Below are 27,358 nucleotides of genomic sequence, written 5' to 3' on the forward strand. Positions count from 1 at the left end.
ACCCCCCCCCCCATGCAGCTATATCGTAGAGAACATCTTTGTTTATATAGTTTTGAAAAGATTTTATAGGGACTGTAAGCATAATTACAAGTGACCTTTCATGCAAAGATTGCACTGATCGATACTCAAAGCGTTTATTTCTGTGAGTTTTCATTGCCTTCTTTAACAGGAAATGCGCAAATCATTTTCACAGAGAAACCGCAAATGAAAATTAATAGTAATAATACAAAAACATTGATATCTAATTCCTAATTGATCAGAAAAAGCTTTCCAGGGTACCATTGTAAATCGGATATCAACATCTTTGTTTGGAGGGTCAATACAAAATTACGACTACGTCTTTATACATATATTTTTGTTACTAAAACAGAAATTTCTTCCATACAATTTTTAACTGAAATAAATATTATTTTAGTTCTAGAAATCTTTCATAAGTCTTTCTTCTAGAAAGGATGCGTCTGGATTCAAAATTCTAATTCATATCTCTTTAAACAAAAGAAAGTTTAAAAATAATAACTGAGACGAAAAACAAATGTTAGGATGCCAAGTGGGACACCATCTAGAATAAGTATTGATTTGCAAATATATAAATTTACAATAAAATACGAAGAATATTAAGAGAAAATATTAGTTTACATTTTGCAATTATCAAGATTTTATGGTGTGTTTCAGCAAATACTGAACAACCTGGAAATTTTATAACTTTTCTCAACTTTTTGTGCAGTTTTCCTGAAATCTGAATATTTAGCGAAATATTTATTCCACCAAATTCGGTAAATGGCTTGTATTTAAATAAAATAAAAGAAATATTGTATAAGTTTTAATAGATATATAACTAGAAGGGGGGCTGAGAAGTCTGCTAATCAATGAAAGGATCGGGTAAGGGGGAATGGGAATCTTGACCAGGGATAGATATTCTCTAGAAAAATTGTTCCCCATTCTTAGAAATAATTTTGACAATAATGTAACAAATGAATTTGAAGACATTTAAAAGATTTAAGGGCTGTGTAAAAAAAAATATTTTAGAAAAGAAACGGATTAGTGATTTTTGCAGGAATTCACAATAAAAGTCACGAACTTCGTTTATATGTACATTTATTCTATAATTGCCTCTCCATTTGAGAATTAACTATTTCATAAAAACTAAAATTTCTGCAGCTTTTGTGTAAACCAATTTAGATTTTTAAATAGAGCAATTAGCTTTAAAGAGAAACAATTAGTGTTTCAAGTTTTTTAAAAATTGTTTTCAATCTTATATTGAAGCTTGAAACTAAATCTCAAATTCCAAATTATTAGGTCTAAAAGACTATTTAAGGTAACAATTTTAACAGAAACAATCGGAATTTTTTCACTACTTTTACCTTGAAATTAGTTAAAACTCCAATCAGAAAAAAATAAGTTAAAAAGAAGTTCAATGGAATTAAGTCGTCAAATCAAAAAAGTATTTTATACATTTTTTTGAATGATATCTCTGAAATTTACAGAGTAAACTTAGAATNGGGGGGGAGTTGCCCAATCTATTCTAAAAATAGGCCTAAAAATCCAATATTTAGGATAATATTTTATTTTATAAAAGCGATAAACAATTTATTTTGTCTGCTAATAATTCATCAGATATTCTATTTCAGTTCAAAGAGATTGACATTTTGTTTCAAAAGGGAAGGTAAAATAAGTGTCGTTTTTTTCACTGTGCAGCAGAGCTTGCCACCCCCCCCCCTTCAAAAACTTCCAGTTCCGGGCCTGTTGGATAGAATATATTACAAAGATTCAAACTGCTACGAAAACTTGCATCAATTTTCAAGACTGGGTCGATATCAAAGTATCTCATTGGATTTTAGGAAATAATTGGGATAATTTTCATTTTTTTTGCGTGAAAGCTTGCAACCTTTCGATATACTAGATATATATGTCGTGCGTGTGTAATGTGAATGTATTTTTGTAGGGTTCCAGTGTTAATTTTTATGCAGTTATTTTTCAAGCTTGTTTCATTTTTAAAGTTTCAACGTTTCTAAATTTAGTGTTGCAAGACGGATATTTGAATACAATACTAATATACATGGCATGAAAAAACCCAGCCCAAAAAAAACACCCAATAAAACCCACTTTAAAAAACCAACATGTAAATGGACTTTTTGGGTTTTATTGTTTTTGTTTTTTTTTGGAAATTTTTCTAATTATTGCTTTTTTTCATTCTTACAGTGTTAAACTCTTCAAAAAATAAGGTCTGCAATCAACTGAATTGACTATTATGGAGTTCACAGCACTAAAACTGACACATTTATTCTTTTCTCATGAGCTTTCAAAATATGTTGCGATAGAATAAGGATATAAAATCCCTTTATCATTCCTATGTGTGGTGAATGATCTGAAGTTGTTCGGTATTTAACAGTGGTCTTCCTTCATAAGCATATAAATATCTACCGATCAATCTGAGTAGCCTCAACCACCCCGGATTAACCAGAGTTAGCAGCATTCGGCTTCTTCTATTTGAAATCAAACGTGCTTTGGTCTATAATTCAACAATCTTTTAACTAACGGATTTGTTTATTCTATGCTTTTTCATTCAAAATGCATATGCCAACAAAAAAGTATTCAAGAAAAAGTGATAAAAATTATGTTCAATGGGTCAAATCGTGATCGAAAGTCTCAGCTTTCTGGAGTATTGACAGAACCGTTAAATCCAAGTGCACCACCTATCAGAAATATGATCCAAGTGAGAAAATAGAAGTAGTCTGAAATTCATTGACCAAAAAAATGCAGTATTCCCCCTAAAAAGGCCCCCTATGAAGAAGGGAGGTATTTATTATGATTATAGCCTATTATGACAACAATATTATTATTTTTCTTAACTTTAAAGTTCACCAAATTGCTTAAATAGTTATTATGAATAAGTATAAACTTTAGTAATTTTCAACTACTTTCAAATTGAAAAATCCCAAAAAGCCCCCCAAAAATCACTCTGGGCTGGTTAAAAAAAAACCGGGGTTTTCCAACGCTGTATTTGATGTGTTTGGAATTTTCGACAAAAAGTATTTTTGCACTTCCTCATCTTATGTTTATGTACTGTAATCCGTTATAACTATTCTTTATCAAAAGATACAGGGTTAACCACAAATGATGAGACTTCAAGACGAAAATGATGCAGCCTGTTTCCTTATATTCATGATTCCCTGCATCTGAAAACTTGTTTCTTTTTTCAAATAATTTAATAAGCTATCAAAAGACCATACTCAAGACGACTTAATTTGAAGAGTTCTAGGACGTCTTCTCAGTCTCATTCTTTGTGAGTAACTATGTTATGTATTCCATATTTAAAAACAACATATTTATCTATAGAATCTCTTTGTTATTAATACATGGCTTTACAATGAATCCCAGGTTTTATTTTCATGCACCACAGTATGCATAAACTATATTTATAATGACTTTGCCTGAAGATTCTGACAGAGGTTATAAATTTGATCAAAATCCAAATGAATACATTTCACTGTAGGTTTTAAATTCAAGCAGCATTGATAAGAAGTAATGTGTCCTGAGCTGAAAACTTTAGAATGGTGGATATCGAGATTAATGCTTGATCTCCTCTTTTTTTAAATCTCGAGATTGAATAATGCTTGTTATCCTCTTGTTTTTAATCTCCAGAATGATTAACCGACCGGGATTAAGGGAATTCTATTCTAAAGTTTTCAGCTCTGATCACATTAGTATCCTTTGTACCTTTATTGTCAATAATGTGGCAAATATGACTTTTTTCCAGCTTGAAAAATGCTTAATTCTGACAACTTCCTCCATTACAGTAGAAACAGCAATTTTTTAGAGATACCAAAATTGAAAATTACGAATTTTCAAAGAGAAAATGATGGATATATTGATCAGAAAAAGTTTTCAGGGGCACCGTTATGAATAAGACATGCCACTCTGTGGAAGAAGTCATTTAAAAATACTTGTACAGTCCCTTAAATAAGTTTTATTCTTTGTTTCTTTGCAACAAAAACTGTAACTAATTTTTCCTTGAATACAAATTTGAACAGGCGGAGATGCAACAATCTTTCTAAAAATGCACCAATAAATCAGCTAAATATATCTGTCATCCACACATTTTCTTAATACAGGGGTTTTAAACTTTTAAGAGGGGATAATTCTCATTCTGAACTAGATTTTTCTATTCTAAGATAAACATAATGTTTATCATATTATCAGGGGCGTAGTCAGGAATTTTTTTCTTTCGTGGGGGAGGGGGGGGGCCGGCGGAGCTCATAGTCAACACTGTAACATTTAATCCCTTGATATCGTTACAATCCCAGACATAAATCCAAGGGAAATCAAGATCAATCGTTGTCCCCCATCATTTGAGGGTTAATACAAGACTTCACTTTCATTCCCAGTACCAGTTCATAACACACCCAAACCTCNCAGTGTCCACAATATCTGCAGTATCTACAATATCTGCAGTATCCACATTATCTGTAGTCTGCTCTGCATCTCTGTTGATCTACTGTCTGCTCTATATCTCTGTGATCTGTTGGATGCTCTGCATCTCGATTGATCTCCCATCTACTTGATATCTCCTTGATCTGTTGGATGCTCCGCATCTCTGTTGATCTCCCATCTAATTGTTATCTCCTTGATCTGTAGGATGCTCTGCATCTCGGTTGATCTCCCATCTACTTGATAGATCCTCATGATCTCCTTTCACCTGGATTCATTGGCCTGTATTATCTTCTGAGTCCACAGTGTTTCTAACCATAGAAACACCTGGAATATTAGAGGGTTTAGGGAGTTGAACCAGCTGTATAGAGGTGGAACTACATTGCTCTGATTCTGTTATCCATTCTATAGTTCCAGCAATCCTCGGAGCCTCTAGTGTTTCTAACCATAGGAACACCTGGGATATTAGAGTGTGTAGGTAGTTGAACCAGCTGTATAGAGGTGGAACTACATTGCTCTGATCCCATTGTCTGCTCTATAGCTCCAGTTTTTCTGACCATAGAAACATCTGGAGTATTAGAGTGTGTGGGTAGTTGAACCAGCTGTACTGAGGTGGAACCACATATCTCTGATTCTACTGTAAACCTGAGATATCTATCTAATGCATGGTTTATTGTATTCCTGAAGATATGATCATGTTAGATATAATCATGTAAGTCCACATGTTGTAAGCCTTCTGAGAGCTGTCCATGAAGTGCCCGTCCCCTAGCCTTTGGTTGAACAAACGGAGCTTAACTCATACGTCTGTTCGGTTCAAAGGTCTAGGGTGCACTGATCAATCTTAATGAATCCGTTCAGGTTAATTCTTCTGCATTGTTGAAAGAACAAAGACATGAAGGTGTGAGGCCAGGGAGGGTTTTCTTGCCATGAGTCATCCATACTTTAAATATTACAACACCTATTAGGGCCCAAAGAAACCCTGGAAATTATAGATTTCATGGATCTACAGAGTGTCCCATATCATATTAGATTATCTCCAAGTTTAAACGCCAAAATAAAACCATAATACTCGAAAAACCTAGCATTTTCCGCAAGAAAATTCTTATATTAGCCTTATTCAATTTTTCAAAATGATTCATTCTTCTTAAATTTTCTGATCAGTCCCGAAAATCGTAATTCAAACCGATTGACGATCTAATATGATGTGAGACACCCTGTAGGAAGGGGAGCCATCATAGCCCCCCCCCCCCACTCTGTGTACGCCTCCGCATATTATATTACACATTAATTCTTGATTCCTATTTTCCACCCAATGAATATTCAGATCCATTCCTCCAACTTTTCTCAACTCATCGTCAAAAACATATTGAGACTCATACTACCCGACCATGTGATCTTTAAACTACCAATAAATGTGACTATTCATGTCCTTTTATTTGAACCGTACCATCGTGACCCTTCTTATAAAATCGGTACCATTAAATCTTTATCTGAGTCACAGGTAGAAATAAATTTTGTCAATTCTCTTCCTTGTCTCTGCATTATAAATCCAAAAGTCAATTTAAAGAGAAAACAGCAATCTAAATTTGTCAATTTAGATAGAAAAAAAAAGGATTTTCCACCATTTTTGCTCAGAATATCAAAGGTACCCTTGTGCATTTAGTTCTAGAAATAAAGGTTTAATTTAAATTACGTAGATAGTCTCTTTAAGCTTCTGTTCAGAAATGGAAGACATGATGACGTATCTTATATCCGCTTTGCTGTCCAGAAACCCAAAGAAATAAAATAATGATCTAAAAAATAAATCAATCATCTCAAATTTCTACTTGGAACCACTGTGCAGATAGAGGCCTGGAATAACTGTAAATAGCATTAAAATGGAGGGCCGTTTTAAATGGCATTGACAGAATAGAAATAACTCTGGGAAAAATAAATTAAATATTTTTTATTTTTTAAGAGTCCATCAAATTAAAGCGAGGTCGCCAAATGATCCACAATTCCTTTAAATGATTAAATCTTTATCCAAGCACCGATGACAGATATGTCGTGGATTTATAAAAATCAATATAATGAAAGAAAGGAATGAAAGAAAAAAGTAAGAAGAACAAGAAAGATTCCCTAAGTGCACACCTTTACTTTCCAAAGAGAAAAGTTGGAAAGCGGAAATTTGCGCGTTTTTTATTCTTAAGATTAAACTGGGGTTTCTTTACTGGAAGATTAAACCTTAAAACCACATTAAATAAATAGCCTGAAATTTGAAAATTGACATTTAAAATCTCTTTAATTTTTAAGTGTTTTGCAAGTCAGTTGACAAATAATAAAAAACAGAATTTAATTCAAGAAAACACCTTAGGTCAAATTTTTGTATTGATCAACAAGAAACCACAAACCGTATATTTTTCAATTAAACTGATTAAAAGGACTTTAAGTAAACGTAATCTCAAGTGACCCTCTATGCAAAGATAGCAATGCCCGATTCACAACGGTACTCTTTATCTGGTCAAAAAAGTGAAAGAAAACGTGTTTCTTTTTGTGAAATTTTTTCATTGTTTCATAAAAGCCAGAAATTCACAAGTCACTTTTGCAGAGAAACCACAAATGAAAGTAAACAGTTAAAAGACACAAAAGCATTCACATCTAATTCATACTTGATCAGAAAAAGCTTTTAAGATTACCATTGTAAATGCCATATTCAATTAGAGGTTCTTAAAATCAAGCATTCAGTCCCTTTTAGACAATACCTTTTAAATATCTTTTAAGGTCCGACCAATTAGAATCATCGAGTAATTAAGTTTTCACAATGGATATTGAGTTAAAACGTTGGCCTAGAAAGGATATCTAGAATAGGATCCAAACCAGCACCACGTTTAAAACTTTACAGTATACTATTTACACAAGAAAATAACTTGAAACTAGTTCCTTTTACTCCCCTTCCTACTCCTCTTCATCTTTTTCTGATTATTCTCAACTTAAACCCTCTTTTGATCCTTATATAGCCAAGAACGTAGTCCTAATGTATATTTTCACTTTATAAGAATATACTCTAATCCAGTGGTTTTATCTCAATAGATGCTAGTATACAGTAGACAATAAATATACAGTACAAACAAAATAAAAGTATTTAGATCTGAATGTACACAGTTTACGCTGTACACTGTGACAAAATATTGCTCGTGATATCTATATATAAATTTGGCTTGTCTGTCTGGGTGTCTGTCTGTCTGTTAACGTCAAAACGGCTGAACCGATCGGACCCAAATTTTTTGTGGGACATCACGTGACCACAGGGAAGGTTTACGAATGAAAAAAAAATGTGTTTTAAAGGTTTTAAATTTTGTAAAAAATTTAAATTCTTGAAAATCCGCAAATTTTTTTTAAATCCGCGAAATTTTTTTCTTCTTTGTTTTAAAATGTAAACAAAAAGAACATGTTCACAATTTAAATAGAAGATGGGCGCGAAGCGCCCTAAAAGCCAAGTAATTAATATAGTTTTCACAGTTTTCACTTATTGTTCTGTTTTTCACTTAGTTAAGTATTAAAATTTTAAATTGTTTAAGACTATAATTTAAAAATTCTAAATAAAATGTTTGTGTTTGTAATAATTCCTTCCATAAAATATGTTTTACAAAATCTGTACGAAACTTGCATCTAAAGTTTTATAATGAAAAAAAATAAGTATAAAACTAAATAGCATTTATCTATATATAAATTTGGCTTGTCTGTCTGTTTGTCTGTCTGTCTGTCTGTCTGTTTGTATCTAATAAACGTCAAAACGGCTGAACCGATCGGGCCCAAATTTTTGTGGGACATCTAGGGACCCCAGGGAAGGTTTATGAATGATTGAAATTTTAAATATTCGTCTCCATCAAAATTTTGAAAATCCACGAAATTTTTGTGAAAATCCGCGAATTATTTTTGTTTTGTTTTACGATGTACACTAAGAGAACATGTTCACAATTAATTTAGAATATGGGCGCGAAGCGCTCTCTAAGGCTAGAAAGAAGGGCGCGAAGCGCCCTGAATTTCTAGTAAATATAAATATATGTATATTTATTATTTATGTATTTATCTATCTTTATAATTACAGTAAAAAATGGCGCAATTCTCGCTGTACAGGAGAAGGTTCCAATTTTCAAGAATGTGATGTCATTACGTCTCATAGGACAGTTTTATTATCATAGATATAAGAAAATTTTAAGTGTTAAGCACTTATTGTACGTTTAGCAAAAGTGGGATGAATTACATAAATTGCATCTGTAAAAAGTTGTCTATGTCCTGACTCCCATGGGATGATGGTTGACCATTTTATTTATTTATTTATTTATGTCCTATTATTACAATTAGCTATATACTAACTACTAAAACACGAATTTAAAGATTCCTGTAAAGATAAAATGTTTTAAGGCAGAATTTTTCAATCTAGATTTAAAATTATGAAAAAGATGATGATATCCCGTCCTACCTGACTGACTGGAGAAGAGAAGGGTGAAAAGGAGAATAGTTTCAGAATTCATCCTATTCGTATATCACAATTAGGTTTGTATATTCTACGTCTTCAATCTGTTATGTTAGCTTAACGAGCTACAGTTTTTCACATCTTACAAAAACAAGTCTTGTTTTCTTGTTTAAAGTGTCTGCGCTGATATCATTATCTCGGTTAACGATTATTTAATACTCTATGACTAAGGCTGTCAATCTTATTTAAAGCTGGTGATGTCTTATAACAAGAATTCACTATGGTGCAATGTGCAGCCCAGTCACGAAACCAAAAGATCCTGTAAGCGTTGAATAAAATGTGAGTAACGGAGGATAGATCCTGCTCCGACGAAGTTGCCGGCACGACTCCTCGACTACGATACAGTCTGAGTCTCCGCTACCCTGTCACTGAACAGAGGAGAGAGAGAGAAAGAGAGTAGGGGGGAAATCCGCAATGTTTAACACATGAATTCACGAGTTCTTCTCTTTGGTTTGGGAGTCAGATTCTTGGCTGGATAGCAGATAAATAATAAAAAACTAAGTTCAATAACCAAAATTTCTGGTTGACGTAAAGAACGAATTGTACGAAACTACTCTCATCTGTTTCTTTGTATAGCACTCAATTCCTTTCTAAGGCTTCCTGAAAAAGAAATATTGCATTAAAATACTAGAATCAAGTCGAAATAAAGATAACGATGACTAGTCTCAAACTTTACTTTTGTTGCAAATAGAAAAATGAAAAGAACTGATTTCTTGTCATAAACTCTGATTTGTTGATCCCTATATCTTTGCAACCTGATCTGTTGTACACCTTTAATATTTCAAACTATGAATTCTGATAGATCAACTAGTTTGTATACAGTGCTAATCAGAAATTACAATTAGTCAGACGACTTTACAATCTAATTTTACAAATATGATTGATGAAACTATAATCACAAAATAGCCATAGTCATACGATTTCCAATGTGGTCTGCATTTTTTGAAAATTTTAAAATTGCTAGAGATATAAATGTAAAATCACCTGATTAACTATCAATTAATTCCGGGTCTTTCTGACTATGACTGTATATCAAAGGATTAGACCATCAGGATGCAAAGATATAGGGATTATACGATTTGAGCTTGTTGCGAGAACTCAATTCCTTTGCTAGATCAAATAGCCTGGTTTAAAAAATATAGGGATTATTAAATTTGAGATGGAGCAAAGCTATTAAGTCCCTTAAGCCAAAGTATAATGAACTTTTCTTGGAAGAATTCAGAATCATACCCTTTAGACCTCTATCTGAGTAACAATTAGAAAGATATCTACGTTTTTCTCTCTTAAAACAAACGTGTTGAACGCTGACAATTTTCTTCATTGGATCTGTTGCTTTAGTCGAAAGGGTACCTGTGTGAATCTGACATCTCTCTTTGTAAAGAGAGAGTCACTTAAAATTATTTCTATAGTCCCTTTAAGTTAAAGTTTTAATTTAAAATGATAAATCATGATTAAAATAATATAAAATGTGTTCAGCGGTCGGAGTTGAATCACATTTGTTGTCATAACATTTACAACTTTAGGCATTTTTCAGATACATTTTGTTAAAAGGATTGGAAGGATTTATGGGATTGTATAAGTAATAAAACTGAAAATTCTTTATATATTTCTTCATTTACTCCTCAGAATTTAAAGAAATTATTACTTCTCCAACATCGTATTATTATTCATGTGAAAATTAAAAATAGGCAAGTATAAATGAAAGGAATCGAAGTAGAAGGGTTATAATGATAAAGTTATTTGTTTTAATGGGGGTCAGGGGCGTACGAGAGCATTTGTGTAGGCACTTTAAAACCCCTTTTGGAAAAAATATTCATAAGTTTTTTAACTATGTAAACTATTCGATCATACACACTTCCATATAACGTGTTAATAAATTATTTATGTAATTTTCTTAAGTGAACTCGTCAGACACTTAATACTGTGGTGAAAAATGAGATGGAAACGTTTCTTAAAAAATATCTATATTTTCATAGAAATGATACATATTGTATATTTATAAATAATGATATCAAAGATACATTTACACTGAAGGCAGTATTGATTAAAGCTTTTTATTGAAACTTTTTCAGTTAAGGGCAAAAGTGAGATTTTAACGTATTTTTATATGGGTGCCCCCCCCCCCCCCTCGAAAGCCCTTGATGGAGGTTAAGATTTTTCAAAAAGAATTTAAATGAAAATCTGGATGATATCTAAACATGTAATATTAAACTAACTGAATTAAGTAAAGCTATGATTTTTCAATTAAAAACATTCGAAAAAGAGCAAAACCAAAAAGTTATTTAGAGAAATAAAACAAGTTTACATTTTTTAGCAAGAAATGGGATCAAAAGTGAAGGCTCTTCTGGTTTTCCTAGCAACAGAACAAACATTTAATCAAAATATATTTTTTGACCCATTCTCACATTACTGAATATCCAGTCCCCATGCTATGTCAGAAAGAAAATTACGATTATAATATAAATAAATACAGGGGGCCTCTAAAAAAAGGATGGGTGTCGATAAAATACTTTTCTCTAAAAGGCCAAATATTCGAAAACTTGCTCGGTCTCTTTTTCAAGATAAAACATTTTTATCGATAGAGTACCAAATTAGTTTAACAAACCGATTTGCTGGGCAAACAAACCATCTGAAAAAATTTCAAAAAGATAATTTTAACCAGAAGTCGTTTGAAATAGAAAAAAGAAATTTTTCATAATCCAAATTAAAACGAAAATAAACTCTTTGCCTTGTTTGGATTAAAAAAATCGTATCGTTACTAAACAAATCTATCTCCGATATTTTTAGTTTGCTTTGAAAAAATCTTTGAAAAAGAGACCGAACACGGTTTCAAATATTAGGCCTTCTTTTGAAGGTTAAAGCGACATTTTAGAACAGAACGTTTTATCGACATAAAAGAAAACGAAATTTGGACGACAAAGCTTTCACAAAATTCTTTCAGCGACACCCTTCATGTATTACCTGTCGTAATATAGTAGTTCAGGAATCTGTTTCCATTGACAAACATTGTATCCAGGTCTGAAACCAAATAAAAGTGATCACACTGAATTTACGCCGTTGTTGGCAAATATCACAATAACACTCAATTCGTAGATTATCCAGCGTTGTAGCTAATTATTAATTTAATCAATAATCATTAAGTTAGATAAGAGAAATAATAAATAGAAGACGAGGTATTTAAAACTGAGTATCACACTACATTTACTACATTAACTTGAATTTGATGGTTTTGAATTCTACGAATTATAAATTGAAAAAATGTGAAAAAATTAAAATTAATGAAGTTTTCTGAGGATTAAGAGTCTGAAGGTGATTTCTTGCATTTAAGAAATACAGATCATCCACAAAACACAATGTACAGTGTACCTGGGCTAGTAAACAGATTGAAAGGGTAGAAAAGGATTTAGGACCAAAAGGAACATGGTTAGGTAGACAAATTGACATGTAGAAAGAATGGTAGACAAGAGATATTTATAATAGACAAGACCTGGCCTATTGAAGACATGTAGACGGAATTTAGGGTAAAAATGTAGAGATGTGGCAGACAATAGACAAGATATGTTTTAGACATATTAACAGGATTTATGGTAGAAATATAGACAAGAAACGTTGTAGACAATAACCCTGGACAAAATATGCAATGTATCTAGTAAAATTATAGTTTTGGGAACAATTGGCAACATGTTTTAACAGTAAACAATAAAACATGGAGATCTAAAATTTTATCGGGCTTAACACAATTAACATGCAGAGTACAAAACTTCAGTCACTACTTGTTTAACTTCAGTGCAGGATGCTGCCTCAAAATAAAACTAAGGAATGCATGGAAGCCAAGACAATTTTCCTAAAAATTAGACGGAAGGGGAGAAGATGTGTTTTTTAATGAAGTTATTTTACGCAGCTTGTGATGAAGTTCCCGTACGCAACTCTTGCGTTATTCACCACGCACTGAATGACCCAGTTAGTGTTGACTATGGGTAAATCCGGTATCTTCTGCAGATCCTAAATATGAACATGATCTTATACAAATCTTATCATTTTTGTCCCTGATAACATTTTATTAATTTTATAAAAACCCTTCAATGTGAATAAAAAACAACGGGTATTAGCATTGTTTTACACAACAAAATATTTTATAAAGGGTTCATGTTTTGAGCAATTAAATATAATACTTTAATTATTGCAAAGAAAATTGTTTGAATAGAAAGTTTTATTGCCATGGTTAAGATTTGGTAAGATTTATTTGGAGCAATTTTTTATTAATATTTTTAACTCTTTTATTATTTGAAATAGATTTTTTTAATAAAACTGGAATATGATAATCTTATGAGGAAAAGAATGTAATAATGGAAATTCTTAAACGAGATGAAATAATCTTTATGTATTCTTTAACGAAGGCCGCAGGCCTGAGTTAAAGAATGATCAAGATTATTTCATCGAGTTTAAGAATACCATTATTACATTTTTATCCTCATAAGATTATTATAATATCATATTTGTGAGGTTCCATGGGCACATACCCAAGAAATTATATTAAAAAATAATTCTGGTGAAAACCGACTATTTCAAGTTGGAACAGTTCACATTATGAAAGGTTGCAAATAAGTTTTATGCTCTTGTTCTGACTAACACTGTTTTTTATTTTTCTAATGTTAAAATGTTAAAAAAAAACATTTTAGAAGTAAAAATTGGTTCTTAATTTGAAAGTAATGCATGTGGTGTGATTGTTTCCTTAGTTTAGTTTGTTTGTTTACCAATGATTTTGCTCGTTTTTTAAGTTGATACAACATTTAGATTCAGCATGTTAAATGTGCCCTGAGTTTTTTAGATGGAGAGAAGGTATAGTGGTGGGTTGTCTTAATCTACTGAACAATATCGTGTCTTCATTTATAGAAGAAATCATTTTCTGGATATTAGATCCTAAATCTTCCAAAAAGAGGAGATAAAAGCAGGTTATCTAGTAAGAATCAGTTCGACCTAAACTGATTAAGATCTTTGTCTGTTATTCATGAAGCAAGATTTACTGGTTTGTTTTCATTGCTATGGAGTGCTAAGACTCCATCAAAAGTGTGACACTAATATTTCAATGATAAGTTTTTATACTTTTTTTTGGTTTTGATTGTGGTTTCACTTCATCATCTCGAACTATGCGAGATATGGTGACTCAGACTGAAAAGCTCTGACCATACTATTACAAGTATGCAGAGATTTGCAAAATCTCACCAAACTTGGTTTGAAATGAAAATGAACTAAAAAAAATTTAAGACTCGGCAGTTTGATGAAAGTGTCTAATGTAAGGCTAAAGGCATCGTCCATATTTTTGGGAAAGGTCAGAAAATGTTAATTTCCACTCTTCTGTCAGGACTAGGGTTGAGATTCAAATTGATATTTCTGAATTAAGGTATATCAATACTTCAAAAAACGAAAAAGGTAATTGAGCATGTTTTACTAAAGTAAAAAAGGTAAGTTTGCATGTTTTAATATTAACGAAAAAGGTAAGTGAGCATGTTGTTTTCAAGTTAAAAAAAGGTAAGTTTGCATGTATTAATGTAAAAGAAAAAAGTGAGTTTGCCCTGTGCATGTTGTCGGTACAAAATAATTAATCTTATATCAATATTATCTATACTGAAAAGATCAATATAAGGAGCGTGTAAGAATGAATATTCTTCAACTAGTGTAAGAATTTCCATTCTTTAATGCTTGGAGCGTGTAAGAATATACATTCTTTCACGCTCTGACCGTGTAATAATTCCCATTCTTACACGGTCTGAGCGTTAAAGAATGAAAATTCTACACTTACAGTGTAAGAATAAGCATTCTTAAACGCAAGGAAGCGAACAATATTAAAATTGTTCCTCCTGAACCGTGTAATAATGGGAATTCTTACACGATAGGTTTACTACTATGGAACCGAACAGATATGATATGATATAATATACAATCCATTTATGAAAAAATTATTTTTCACCAAAAAATGGTCACGCAAATTTATATTTTTTATGTACCAGTGTACAGGATATGGTATGTTAGAGTTTTCTAAAACGACGCTGATCCCGTTGTTCTGCTCACCCTTAATATAACGAATAAACATGTATTTGCCAGGTTAAATATGCGAGTATACTGGGTTTGACATAATTAAAACAACTTAAAATACAAAATATTAGAATAATGAATGAAATCGGATTCTGACTCCCTTAACCATTAAAAAAGTCATGGTTAAGAAACGACAACGAGGTCCACCTTTTGGGTCGATTGTTGCACAAACTCCCTTTAAAAATATATAAAGACAATATTTTGTGCTCTGAATTAAGGATCAAGAAATTATCTGTTAATCTTTTAATGTCAGAAGGATAAATTTTTCATTTTGTATCCCTTGGTTTATCCAACACTCAGGGAATAAGCACTTTTCTCATATATTTAAAAGTTGTCAGTGGATCACGCGCTATCTCCCGCAACAGTTTTAGACCTTAATTAGAATTAATTGACAGAAAAATAAGAATAGAACCTGGAGTAAAGGTTGAGGTGCAACACTGTCCGCCACAACTACATCCGGTATTCTAATCTGACTGAGCCGGTCAGAATTACTAAACCTCTTGTGTACAGTTGCTCCCATAGCAACAAGAACACTCTGCCAGTCTACAGTAAACTCCTTGTTCTTACTGATGATCAGAACATTAAGACCGGAGAGAATCTTCTTGTGTGAGATGGTTTCAGCGTCCTTGAACTTGTTGGAGAGCCTGGTCGAGGTGGCAGGGGGAGAAGGAAGTAAACATTCATATAAGGCTAGATCCTTGGTGTAATCCTTAAACTGTTCAACATCTTCTAAGAGAAGAGTGGAGTTACCGGCAGGAAGAAAATATATGTCTCGTTCCACCAGTTTACCGAGAGAAACTGAATCCAGGATAAATCTAGGATCAAAGGATTGAGATAAATGGACTGTAAGGTAAGCGTGAACCTCAAAGCCTGGTTCACAACGGTACCCTCAACATCTTTGTCTGAATGAATTTTATATCCACGTGTAAAATTTTGAAAACTAATTAATTTTTAATTGTGGTTTGCGCAATTCTATTGCAGGAAAATATATAGCCTACAACATAGATTGAAGGTTTGACAGCGATTATTATTATAGGAATAATCAAACACTTTAAACTTGGGAAAACGACAATATCGTCCACATTATTGGTCAAAAAAAGGTTTCTAGGATACATTGAGAGTCTTTAAAAAGTAACAAATTGCAATGAAATATTTATTGATTTTTAAGACGGGGGGAGGGGGCTTTAAAAAAATGTTTATAGAAATTGACATTTAACAACCTCCAAGATCAAAAGTGAAGGTATGGAGAAAATAGCATCCGGTTTTATATTTGCAGCATAACATAAGGCACGTATGCTTGATTTGATCGGCGGGGGGGGGGGGGAGGCCACATTTGTATGTTTAATAATTCATCGATCCCAGAAATTTTTTAAATAAGTAAAACTCAAGGGGAAACACGCTTTATTTGTTTATTTACATATTTTTTTAGTAATAAAATGATATATTTTAAAAGAATACCTGTAGCTAAGAATAGGAACTGAGTGTGCTAGGGATATAAGGTAGGTATAGGTTACACACATGCTAAACAATATATTATCTAGATATTTTATTCGGTATTTGGTTTTAAGAAGATTTTTATGATTTTAATTTTATTCAAATCCAACTAATGTTGTGAACGACCAGAGATTAGACTGATGATCAGGAGTGGACATAAAACGCCTTATTACAAAATGCCCATTTTCAAAGTGCCCAAAATGTTACAAACGTTCAAATATTTAAGAGAAAAATAGGGAGACGTGTTTGATCTTTTCCAAGAAAACTCTGAAGTAACAGTTTACTTGAATCACACGGAACAGCAGGACAACTAGTTCACAGTTTTAAGGGTTTCATTGTACATGTTAGATTAAGAGTTTGGTATGTTTTTACATCTTGATTATTTGATTGATTGATACTTTGACTGTTTAAAGTTTTAGTTTTTCGAGTTTTTGGACGTTTTTCATTTTTTATATCAAGTTAAGCTTAGTCGAAAAGGAATAACTCTTATCACAAGAATATTACGAATTTTCATTATTTTCTCTATATTAATTAGAATTTACTAATTAGAATATGTAGTGATGATTCTGTTTAAAGACATTCCATTGTTCTAAAACCATTAGAAGATATTAATCATCATTTTTAACTTCGATAATGTTCAGATAAACAGCCGGCCATTGAATTAAAAAAATATTTTTAAATTTTAGAATAATTGTTTTCCTGTCTGATAATGTTATAACAACGTCGTTTAGTGTCTCATGTAAATTCTCCGGTCCAGGGAAACTCTGCAAAAAAATTATTTCATAAAATTGTTTCCCCAATAAAATACAGGAATACTCACAAAGGATGAGACTGTAAGGACGACCAAAAACTCTAAAATATGACGGTTTTAAGCTTGATTTTTGGTTTCTTCATGAACCGAGTAATTTGAGGGTTTACTAAATGAGTAAGCACAGAACTAAGGCAATTCTGGCCTTCTAGGAACCCCAAATACAAGGAAAGGGACTAAACAAATTTCGTACTATCGTCTCTGAAGTCTCATCCTTTGAGGGTAGCACTGTAGATCAAATCTTTAAACTCAGCAAAAAAAGGGGTTAAATAAATAAATAAGTCTTTAAAAGGTACAGAGGAAAAAAAGAAAGATTAGATTTTATGTTCGTCTCCTAACATAGCGAACATAAAAAAGATCATAAGATTTAAAAGGAAATTTTCATTTTCAGGTTTTTAATAAGGGGGGGGGGGAGTAATTTATTCTTATTTAAATTTACCTCAAGTATTCTACCTCCGCCGGCATGAATAGCAGAACGAATTACACTTTTGTCAAAATCTGGCTTTTTCACCTGAACCTCTGGCATGTCTAAAATTTCACGGTTATAACTATTTCTTATAAAAAAATGTTTTCTTCGGTTTAAAAATTATATTACCTTCAGGGTTTCTTACATCGAATTTTGAACTAGTAATTATGAAAGTCATTCCCTAAATAAAACAAAATTAGTTTAAGTTTAATTTTTTGTATCAAGTAAATCAAAAGAAAATTTAAAACAGGAACATTGAGTTAAACTACTCTATTTTAGTACATGTGTATTTTATTCTCATTTTATACGCATATCATTATTTCAATATTTTTGAAAAGTACCTTAAATAAATTTGATTTTACAGATGAATTAGCCAAACCAGATTTTCGAGACCTTTTAGACAAAGATTCATTATCCTGCAGTTCCTCCTGGGTTAAATAGGTAAGAGTCTTCTTTCCACGCGGAGTTGGTTCCGACGCGCTAGTTTCAGTAGCTGTCGCGCTCTCCTCTACATTGGATCCGCCGCGTTTTCTTCTCGGAGTTTTCTTCTTCGGAGTTCTACTTGGAGAGCCTTGATGGGCTTTTACAGACGTTACACTAGCAGGACTAGAGTTCACGGATCGAGGTTTCCTCTTTCCAAAGATCAGATTACAGAAGTTTATATCAGAAGAGACTTTGTTACTGGCAGGAACAAAACCCATTCTACGGATGATCATACTGGCCTGGGCGTCACTCAGGGATACCTCCGAGAAGTGAACCATTCTACTGTCCTCGTTAAACTGTGGTTCTGAATCCGTTGGCGTTATTTCTATCTCGTATTGAACGTCTCCAGCTCTGTTTAGAGTAGGGAACGTCATAAGTTTGGCAGATACGTCATATACAGTGTTATCATGCTTCACCGTGATCTCGTCGTGAGGATGTAAAGCTTTGACATTTATTAGCTCACTCTCAATTTTGAGAACACGTTCGATTTTATCATCAAGGAATCTAACCCTAACCTCGGTCGAGTTAAGTAGCTCTAACACTTCCGCAGCATAGAAATAAACTCCAGCAGGATCCGTCCACCGACCAAACACCATTGCTCCCACAGATATATCAGACACATTAGAAGAAGAGTTGATATCAACTGTTGGAGCAGGTTTAGCGCTTTCTGAAGAACTAGTCTCCTCCTCCTCTTCCTCTTCAGATATTTTTCGAACCTTCTTCTTTGTCAACTTTTTCTTCCCACCGACAGTTGAACTAATTTTATCATTACCGCTAGCCTTGGTATAAGTTTTCCTAGATGTTAATACCGAGGATTCATCGACTTCGACGATTGTTGTCAAGTTTTCAGACTTTTGAGTTTCCAATTCTTTGAGATTTTCTTCCTTAGCCTTTTGTTTTGAGGGCTCCCCTTTACTGGTTTCAATTGCTTTCCTAGACTGGAGATACTCTTTAGGAACTTGTTCAAGACCAACAGTTACTTTAGGACATCTAATATTAGGAATCTTTGAAATAGTTATATGCTTTTCAATGGACACTTCCGGATACAGAGAATATCTTGATCGTTTACCCGACTCCCCACTCGAGACTCCACTACTGCCTCCAAGATATCCACTCAGATCACTGCTATTTCGGGATAATGAACTCGCATCACTTACACGCTTTTTCGTCTCAGAAAGCACAGAAATTCTAATAAAATAAATATAAGTTCAATTTTTTATTATGTTTACAAAAGCTCTCACCTATAGCCCAAATCCTTCATCAGCTGTTTGACCTCTTCTAGTTTAAACTCCTTTCCATCCTCCCTCTCTATTATACAGTTTTCATATTTAACCATAGAACCTGGAGATTTGAACAGAGGTAAACTATCCTCTACTAGAGTATCAATACTCTGGGCCTCCTCCTCTTTATCATTCTTGATCTCCAACTGCTCTGGAGAACCTCGAGGTTGGTTTAACCCTTGTAGAACCTCTTCCTCGGAGGTTTCAACGGAAGCCTGTTCTTTCATCTTCATTCTAAGAATCTTCCGTGGCGAGGAATAGGAAGAACTCATCTAAAAATAAGTTAATCTTTTAAAAGAAGCAAACACATCTGAACCCAGAGTCAAAATTTGGCCCCTTCGACTTGGTTTATATATCATTATATATCATTTCATTAGCCTATATTTTGAGTTAGATAAAGATAACAACCTATCTGGACCAACGCCGCGTTTATTATAGACTAGGGGGCCAAGTGCTGCTACGTAGATTTATGATAAGCATATACTGTCACCAACCGGGGGGGGCTCCCACATGACATGTAATAATATAAAAAAGATCAATTTCCTAAACACGCTTAATAACATATTAAATACATGTACAAAATTAAGGGAGGGGGGAAGAGACAAACCCAACGTAGATGTGGTGTACCTTGTTTCCAGGAGTACTTGTTTTCCTCTTCTTATTCTGCTCCTGGTATTCGATACTCACTGTACCCGTGTTTACACCAACAATAGGACTACAGGATATATCCGGATGCTCATACTCAGACCTAATATCCACAAATATAAAGCAAATTTAGCTCTTTTTTAACATTAATCCACACGCTCATTTTAAGAAAGTTGTCTAATAATATGTGCCTATTTAAATATTTAAATATACACTTGAAAAACTTGATAAAATTGCAAATCCCAGCCTAATGTCACTTTCTTATTACAGAGACTGTAAGCATAATTTCAAGGGACCAATCATATAAAGATAGCAATGCCTGGTTTGCAACGGTAGCCTTGAAACCTTGATCTGATTAAACATATGAAAGATAACCTCATTTTTCTGACTCATAAGTGAATTTCTCCATTGCGCTTTTTATAGGCAAGAAATGAACAACTCACTTTCGCAGAGAAACCACAAATGAAACAAAAACATTGATATCTAATTCATACTTTAAGGGTACCATTGTAAATCGGACATTGCCATCTTTACATGGAGAGTCACTTGAAATAACGCTTGCAGTCCCTTTAAATAAGAAACTATTCGTAACGATTAAATGAATGAGAACTTTCTACATATTGGAACTTATTTAAATGCTATTGTGAAATACACATATTTAATATCTTGGTTTAGTAATATAATGTCGTCAGCATGTTAAATCGTGATATGGCAAATTTTTTCAGGAATTTGTCCGTCTAACAGGGAACGTCATTAGGAAATTACAGAGGATCAAGCTATTTCTGAATTTAAATTATGTGAAAAAGAAAATAAGTGTTTTACATCAGACTCTTCTCGCTGAAGAAGGATTTTTTCAAAAGCCGCCGTGGGGGTGGGGGGTTGAAAATTTAACCCCTGACCTTGCTTACCTTGAGATAGGTCTAGAAGAACTGTCCAGAGCAGTTAATCCCGGAGTTAATGAACCAGAATCAGAACGAGACTCCCCTTCTGGAACCTAGGATTAAACTATTACACAGTCGTCGTCGTTCATACATTAATAAAATATAAATAAAACAAGATTCAACCAGCTGAGATTTTTAATGAAACAATTAACAATATGATCATCCTTAAAGAGACAGACCGGCTATGTAAAGTAGTTAAAATGAGTATGCAGTGTTGTGGACAAATTCTTTAGGATTAATTTGAGACATCTAAAACGTTTCCACAATGTATAATTACTGAGTTTGAGCGCAAAGTCGACGTTCAAAATCATGAATTTGGGTGGGTACGTATTCAGAATCGGTTTTTTAATCATGGAATAACGACGACGAAAATTATACTAAAAATTCTATAGTAAACTATTCATATGTTTAGGAACATATTTCTCAAAAGAAATTTGAAAAAAATCGAAGTTAGAATTAATCATTTCCTTTTTCATCATTACATTGAATTTCTTATTTTCTATGAATTTGTTCGCAGATTTCTTTAAATTCTTCAAATGTCGTCTTTTTAATAAAATTCCAAAAAATCTGCAGAAAATCTTGGTGATTAAAGAGAGATTATAGAAACTACTAATTGAATAAGATTAATTATTTTCGATGATAAGAGTTAATTTTTATTTTCTCAACCTGTTCAGTGTTTCTAAACAGCTAATTAGTTTACAATAGAATTTTGTTTACATTTTTTCTTGTCGTTATTTGACAATTTAAAAAAATCAATTCTGAAAACGTATCCACCCAAAAGTACGATTTTTAACGTCGACTTTGCGCTCAAACTCAGGATTTACAGATCTTTATAAAGTTTTTTATATCTCAATGAATCCTAAATAATTTGTCCAAAACACTGCATACTCAGTTCAACCACCTTACATAGCCGGTCTGTCCCTTTAGAACCAAGCCCCCGCCTCACCAGTAAGTTGGGAAAACCATTTTAAAATCTACTGATTATCAATTTGTCTCTATTTTTATTTTTAACCCATATGCATGGAGTGGACAAATAGCATTTTTTTCACCTTTGTATTCTTTAAATCCTTTTTCTTCCTACTTTCCTCTTCACTAGACAATGCTTCAGCAGCTTTTCTCTTCAGAACACCCTGAACTTCATCCTTTACATCATTTGTATCTTCATGCAGCACTTCATCATCATTATCATCTCTCTTAATTACATCATGCTCCGCACTACTCAAGGCGTCGTCTTCTTTGCTCGGTATAATGTCCTGATCCTCGCTCTTCATCACGGTCTCAGTAAAATCACAACCTAGACTCTGCGCGTCCTGAACCTCTTCCTGCAGAATCTCTTCCACGCTGTTCTCCTGATCAGGAACCTCGTCTTCTCTACTCTCCAGGGGAGCAGGAGCAGGTTCGGCTTCCTTCTCCTTCTGTCTTTTCTCCAACCCAAGCCCGGAGTTATTGTTGCTTGATTCACTACCACGTATCCCTGTCCTATTTGCTCCGCTAAGTTTGAGCGGACTGATCAGAGGAAAATCTGTTTTGATTTTGTGCGGACTACAAAACTGTCTCCGATAGTCCTTCATAGGACTAGGGACATGGAAGTCCAACCTCTGCGGGATATTAAAAATTTCTATATCTATAGAATCCTCCTGCAAAACAAGTATTCCTTCAATTAATTTAAAAAAACAAAACAAATTACATTTTGATATGCTTAAATTGATTAAAGGGACTGTAAACGCAATTTCGCGTAACCCTAATTTCCGATTCAACACGGTGCTTTTAAACATTTGACGGAGCAAAAATGATGGAGTTATCCCTTATTTCCATTTTAAAGATTATTATCAATTGCGGTTCTCTATAAAAATGGAATTATGTACCAAGGGAGAAAGAAGGGAATTGCCAGAATTCAACCATTTTTCTAGATAAAATAACGGAGACATCATCCTAATTGTTGTTTAGAAAACGTTTTAAAGAGTACATCTACTATCTTTTAAGCATCTCATCATTTTCTGAACAGTCACGTGCTATTTTAAAAAAATATGAATTTAAAAGAATTTTTGTTTCCTTGTCGTTAGAAGATGATTGGGTTCCATCCAGATCAATTATACTTGTCATGTTCTGGAGGTCATCATCGTCCGCCATCATCTTAATAAACCTGGTTTAAACTTCCTTAAACTAAATATTCAAAGTAGATTTTTTTTGACTCGAGGACACTATTTGTGCGTTTTTCAAGCTTGATTTCGTATAATAACGTCTAAACCAGAAAAGATATGTTTTGAATTATTTCATAAAAAAAGAGAAATATGATTTAAAGAAAACTTTTTTACCGATCTGAGAGTAAATGTTTTGTCTGAAAATTGATTAATCTTGTTAAATGATGCACACAAATATCTAAACCGAGAAAGAGGATTTATTACCGATCTGAGAGTAAATGTTTTGTCTGAAAATTGATTAATCTTGTTAAATGATGCTCACAAATATCTAAACCGAGAAAAGAGGATTTATTACCGATCTGAGAGTAAATGTTTTGTCTGAGGATTTATTTTTCTTTTGTAATACTGTTTTGTGTGCAAGCAGGTCTCACTTGGGAATTAAAATAAAATATTTTAAAACAAAAAATCTCGAAATTTATTATTTTGAATGTTTCTGTTTACTGAATTACCTTCTCAATATCTGTTTGTGTCGTGAGGAGGGAGTTAGGTATTAGTATTCCTGAGAGTTGGGAGTCCCTAGTCTCTTGTTGGGAGTCACTGGTCTCTTGTTGGGAGTCCGTATTCTTGGAGTCTCTGTCAATTACCTGGGTCTGGGATAATTCAAGGTTTAATTCCTCGTCCTAGCATAAAAAAGTGCAATTAGAAAAAAAATAATGCGTTTTTGGGTAAAAGTATAAAAAAGGGAGGGGGAAACCTGCCAGTATTTGTTCAATTTTTCGAATTCCCTTCCCAAATCTTCGACACTCAAAAAATTGCTTTAAAGACATAAACTCCTGATTTTTATATTAAAAAACCCTTCCAACTCAAAAAACTTCAAATTAATTTCTTACTTACAATAACTTAATAATAGTGAGACAACGGGAGATAAATAAATGAATAAGTGTTTGTTTTTCTTTATTTTGCTAACCTGAAAGTCGTCTGATATATCCACATAACTAGGTTCTTTAACTGGAGGAGGAGAGAGAAATATAACAGAATCATCAAGGGGTTGACTAGGTGTTACAGCAGATTCTTCTTTTCTAATATTACACACCAGTCAACCCGAGTATTTGGTCAAAGTAAACATATTGAGAAAACATCTTATATGTGGTAGTTTGTTAATTGATTGATTGATTGGCTTAGTTAACTTTCAATATTATTGAAAAAGACGATGGGTTAGAACAGGAGAAGCGAGGGGGGGGGGGGGAATAGAAAATAGCAAACTTGTTAATTTTTTTTTCTTCAAACTTTTACCCAAACATTTATTTATTTTCCCAATTCAGCCAATAAAACCCGTAATAATTTTTTTAAAACATATGTGACGTCTAGAAATTTTTATATTTACGTGTGGGGGGGGGGATTTTCAAAAAAATTAACACTTCTGGTTTGAAATCATATGATATTGGACACCTATAGAGAAATCTGACAATGTGACTTATTTTCACGATATCAGCAAGAAAAAAGTTTGTGGTTTTGAATCAAAACAAAAAAAAGTTTTTTTATGATTTATAAACTGTGGAAAAGTCCTGTGCAACTATTTTCCTAGATGTATTATTGAGTCCGGAAGGTTGAGAGACCGGAGTGGATTGTGAGGGTTGAGAACCGTTGTTATATCTGTTCTGAGGCGAAGGAGAGGAACCGAGAACAGGAATATCTCCGTAATATTTGTTCTCTTCTCCATTCTGACTTGTGAGAATATGATCAGAGCTTTGTCTGTTTACCTAAATCAAAACTTTGTTATCTCTTCCATCCATTTTTCACTTAAGTCTTTTTCCCATTCTTGTTTATAATAATTAATCTTTTTGAACTTGAACTTTTAAAAACTATTTTTTATAATATACTTTATGTATTTTTTAACCTACTAACATTTGTATAAAAACCTACGTACTGCACTAAACATCCTACCTGCTGTACTTTACAACCTACCTGTTGTACTTTACAACCTACCTGTTGTACTTTACAACCTACCTGTTGTACTTTACATCCTACCTGCTGTACTTTACAACCTACCTGTTGTAATTTGAAACCTACCTGCGGCATCTCTTCGTCATCCTCAAAAATATCCTCAGGAGCGTCTGCAACATTCTGTGTTTCATCAAGGTATAAACGTAGAGAACTTGAATCCTAAACATAAACCATCCTTTATTTTGTTGTATGGAGCAGATCAAGGTTGGGGAAATAACTTAATCTAATGAACGAAATGTAGATTTAAATTTTATGATTATTGTAAATTTATCGATTGCATTATGTTCTTGTTTTCTTTGACCGTTTCATAAATTTGACCGTTTTTGGGCCGAAATTTTATCCCCTTCAACCCCCCCTCCCCCTCTCCTACCCCAATCCTTCCCGATCCCATCCGCTGTTAACGAACACACAATTAGTCAATTCTAGTCAGTCATTCCTTACTCTCAATACATTGAAGTACAACATTTAGTTTCCTTCCAGTTATAAATTTGATCCTTTCTTTGTTTTGACTTTATGTGTTGGTAATTGGTCATTGAACATAAATTCATCTGTAATTTTGTTATGAAAAATAAATAATTCTAGTGCGAGTGGAGTACGTAATTGTTTACAAACGCAGGAAAACTTATTTCTCTACCTGCATTGGATTTCTGTTAGCCTCCATACTACGGTTCTCTTTATCCGTCTCGGACTCCTCCGACGTAGTAAACCCAAACCCAGTCCAGACTTTAGTTACTGTAGATCAATATCAATTATTTTGTAAATTAAAAACCAATTAGTTGCAACAAGATTTTCAGTGAATAAGTTTGTGATATTGCCCGGGAAATTTAAACTTCTAGAAGGGGAGGGGAGGGGGGGATTGAAAAACGTCTAAACAGAAAAAGAGACTTGTCCAGGAATAACCCTATTCCATTTTATCAATTACAATCTTTCAAAAAAAATATTATCGATCAGAGAAGGTCAGAAGGGAACGTTTTGACAAGGATATCAGTTTCAGGTTTTTATTTGTTAAATTGTATTCCTTGTATTCTATATGAGCTGGTTGGTGTATTTTCAGGAGAGCTTGGTATCGGGGAGAGCTGAGGGCGGAGCTCACCTTGATCCTGCTCTTCACCATCCATACTCATTGATACAATACATTACTTGAACCACAGATTTAACCATAAATTCAGAATATAAATAGTTTCAACAAGAAGATATAGATCTGAAAACAAGAAGTAGATGTAAACTTCTCAAAACAGCGGGCGCTGCCCTCAAAATAAACAATTTTCTTGGGTCTGTTCTAGTATACGATTTTTGGACCCCCCCCCCATTATGTTTAAAATGTACAATGTACATTGTTTTTATCTGCAATTCTCATTCGTTTATAGTGGGCCAACCAATTAAAACAACCTACTCTGGTTAGGCGGGTCCAAACTACATAGTAAATTGTGATTTTTTATTTGTATTATCTCGTGCTTTGTAGTTGAATAAAAATATGAATGAAATGAAAAGTGGGTAATTTATAAAATAATCGGGTTTTTGGACTACTTGAATTGAATAGACCCCAAAACTTAGCCTAAAATTTCAGAGTTAACCGCGAAAATCTTTCACTAGTTAAACATCTCAGAATTGCGAAAATTTTGGGAATTTTTGACTTCGCTATTGATATTTGGAGGGCCGCTACGTCAAAAATTATATTATTGCTCTTCGTTCAGAACCTTTTTCTCAACTAAAGAATAGTAGAAGTTTAAGTCATACTGTACAGTATTCATACATTTCAAAATCGGTTTTCTTCACTACGTGCAATATTGGTAACATTTTCCGAATTTTCCCAACAATTTTATTCACAGCAATGTTGGAATTTGATTGCGGCATTTTATCATTACGTTACTTGTAATAGATCGTCTTTGAGGTCCCGAAATGTTGTAATGATGCTGTGATGTCTGAACTACTGTCGTTTGAACTATAGATATTTACTTTTTGTTGACATGAAAATTTGCTTTTCGTATTTTTGGGCTTATGGCCGTATGGCGCCCCCTCCCTTCCCTCATGTCTTATTTTCAGTCGGAATATAAACAAG

General features: G+C 33.2%; 2 protein-coding genes across 5 annotated transcripts in view; both read right to left on the bottom strand.

The window, feature by feature from the left end:
* Window positions 1–11,977, bottom strand: part of LOC111708329 (27 kDa hemolymph protein) — a 31,408-nt gene extending 19,431 nt beyond the window's left edge. Inside the window, exon 1 of one of the 2 annotated variants that reach the window (XM_023481673.1) lies at window positions 11,906–11,977. In XM_023481673.1, coding sequence (XP_023337441.1) covers window positions 11,906–11,951 — 46 coding nt within the window. In that variant the 5' untranslated portion in view covers window positions 11,952–11,977. Of the gene's footprint in view, window positions 1–8,890; window positions 9,465–11,905 lie in introns of those variants that run through there. The other variant, XM_023481666.1, reaches the window with a different exon arrangement.
* Window positions 11,962–26,499, bottom strand: LOC111708314 (uncharacterized). 3 transcript variants are annotated; one of them, XR_002766639.1, is made up of 19 exons: window positions 26,318–26,499; window positions 25,934–26,031; window positions 25,366–25,458; window positions 24,877–25,055; window positions 24,263–24,374; window positions 23,805–23,975; window positions 23,207–23,287; window positions 22,204–22,791; window positions 21,122–21,207; window positions 20,196–20,316; window positions 19,530–19,840; window positions 18,147–19,476; window positions 17,935–17,986; window positions 17,779–17,867; window positions 17,231–17,295; window positions 16,496–16,558; window positions 15,450–15,852; window positions 12,568–12,946; window positions 11,962–12,260 (listed from the first exon to the last, which is right to left on the bottom strand). XR_002766639.1 is itself a non-coding variant. In XM_023481652.1 (18 exons), the coding sequence occupies exons 1-18, from the start codon at window positions 26,421–26,423 to the stop codon at window positions 12,833–12,835; spliced, it is 4,062 nt and encodes a 1,353-aa protein (XP_023337420.1). In that variant the 5' UTR covers window positions 26,424–26,499; the 3' UTR covers window positions 11,962–12,832. The 3 variants fall into 3 exon arrangements, 1 of the variants encoding a protein (XP_023337420.1); XR_002766636.1 differs by having other exon boundaries at window positions 11,962–12,315; XM_023481652.1 differs by having other exon boundaries at window positions 11,962–12,946.
* Window positions 26,500–27,358: the final 859 nt, after the last annotated feature.

Source organism: Eurytemora carolleeae, unplaced genomic scaffold (genome assembly GCF_000591075.1).
Source record: "Eurytemora carolleeae unplaced genomic scaffold, Eaff_2.0 scaffold134, whole genome shotgun sequence".
NCBI lineage: Eukaryota > Metazoa > Arthropoda > Copepoda > Calanoida > Temoridae > Eurytemora > Eurytemora carolleeae.

Coding starts and splice junctions, on each gene's coding strand:
- LOC111708314 (XM_023481652.1), bottom strand. CDS start 26,423: ATGAGTATGGATGGTGAAGAGCAGGATCAAGGTGAGCTCCGCCCTCAG. Junction 25,056..25,365: donor ATGACGAAGAGATGCCGCAG/GTAGGTTTCAAA, acceptor GTTTTGATTTAG/GTAAACAGACAAAGCTCTGA. Junction 16,559..17,230: donor GTTATAACATTATCAGACAG/GAAAACAATTAT, acceptor TATATTGTTTAG/CATGTGTGTAACCTATACCT.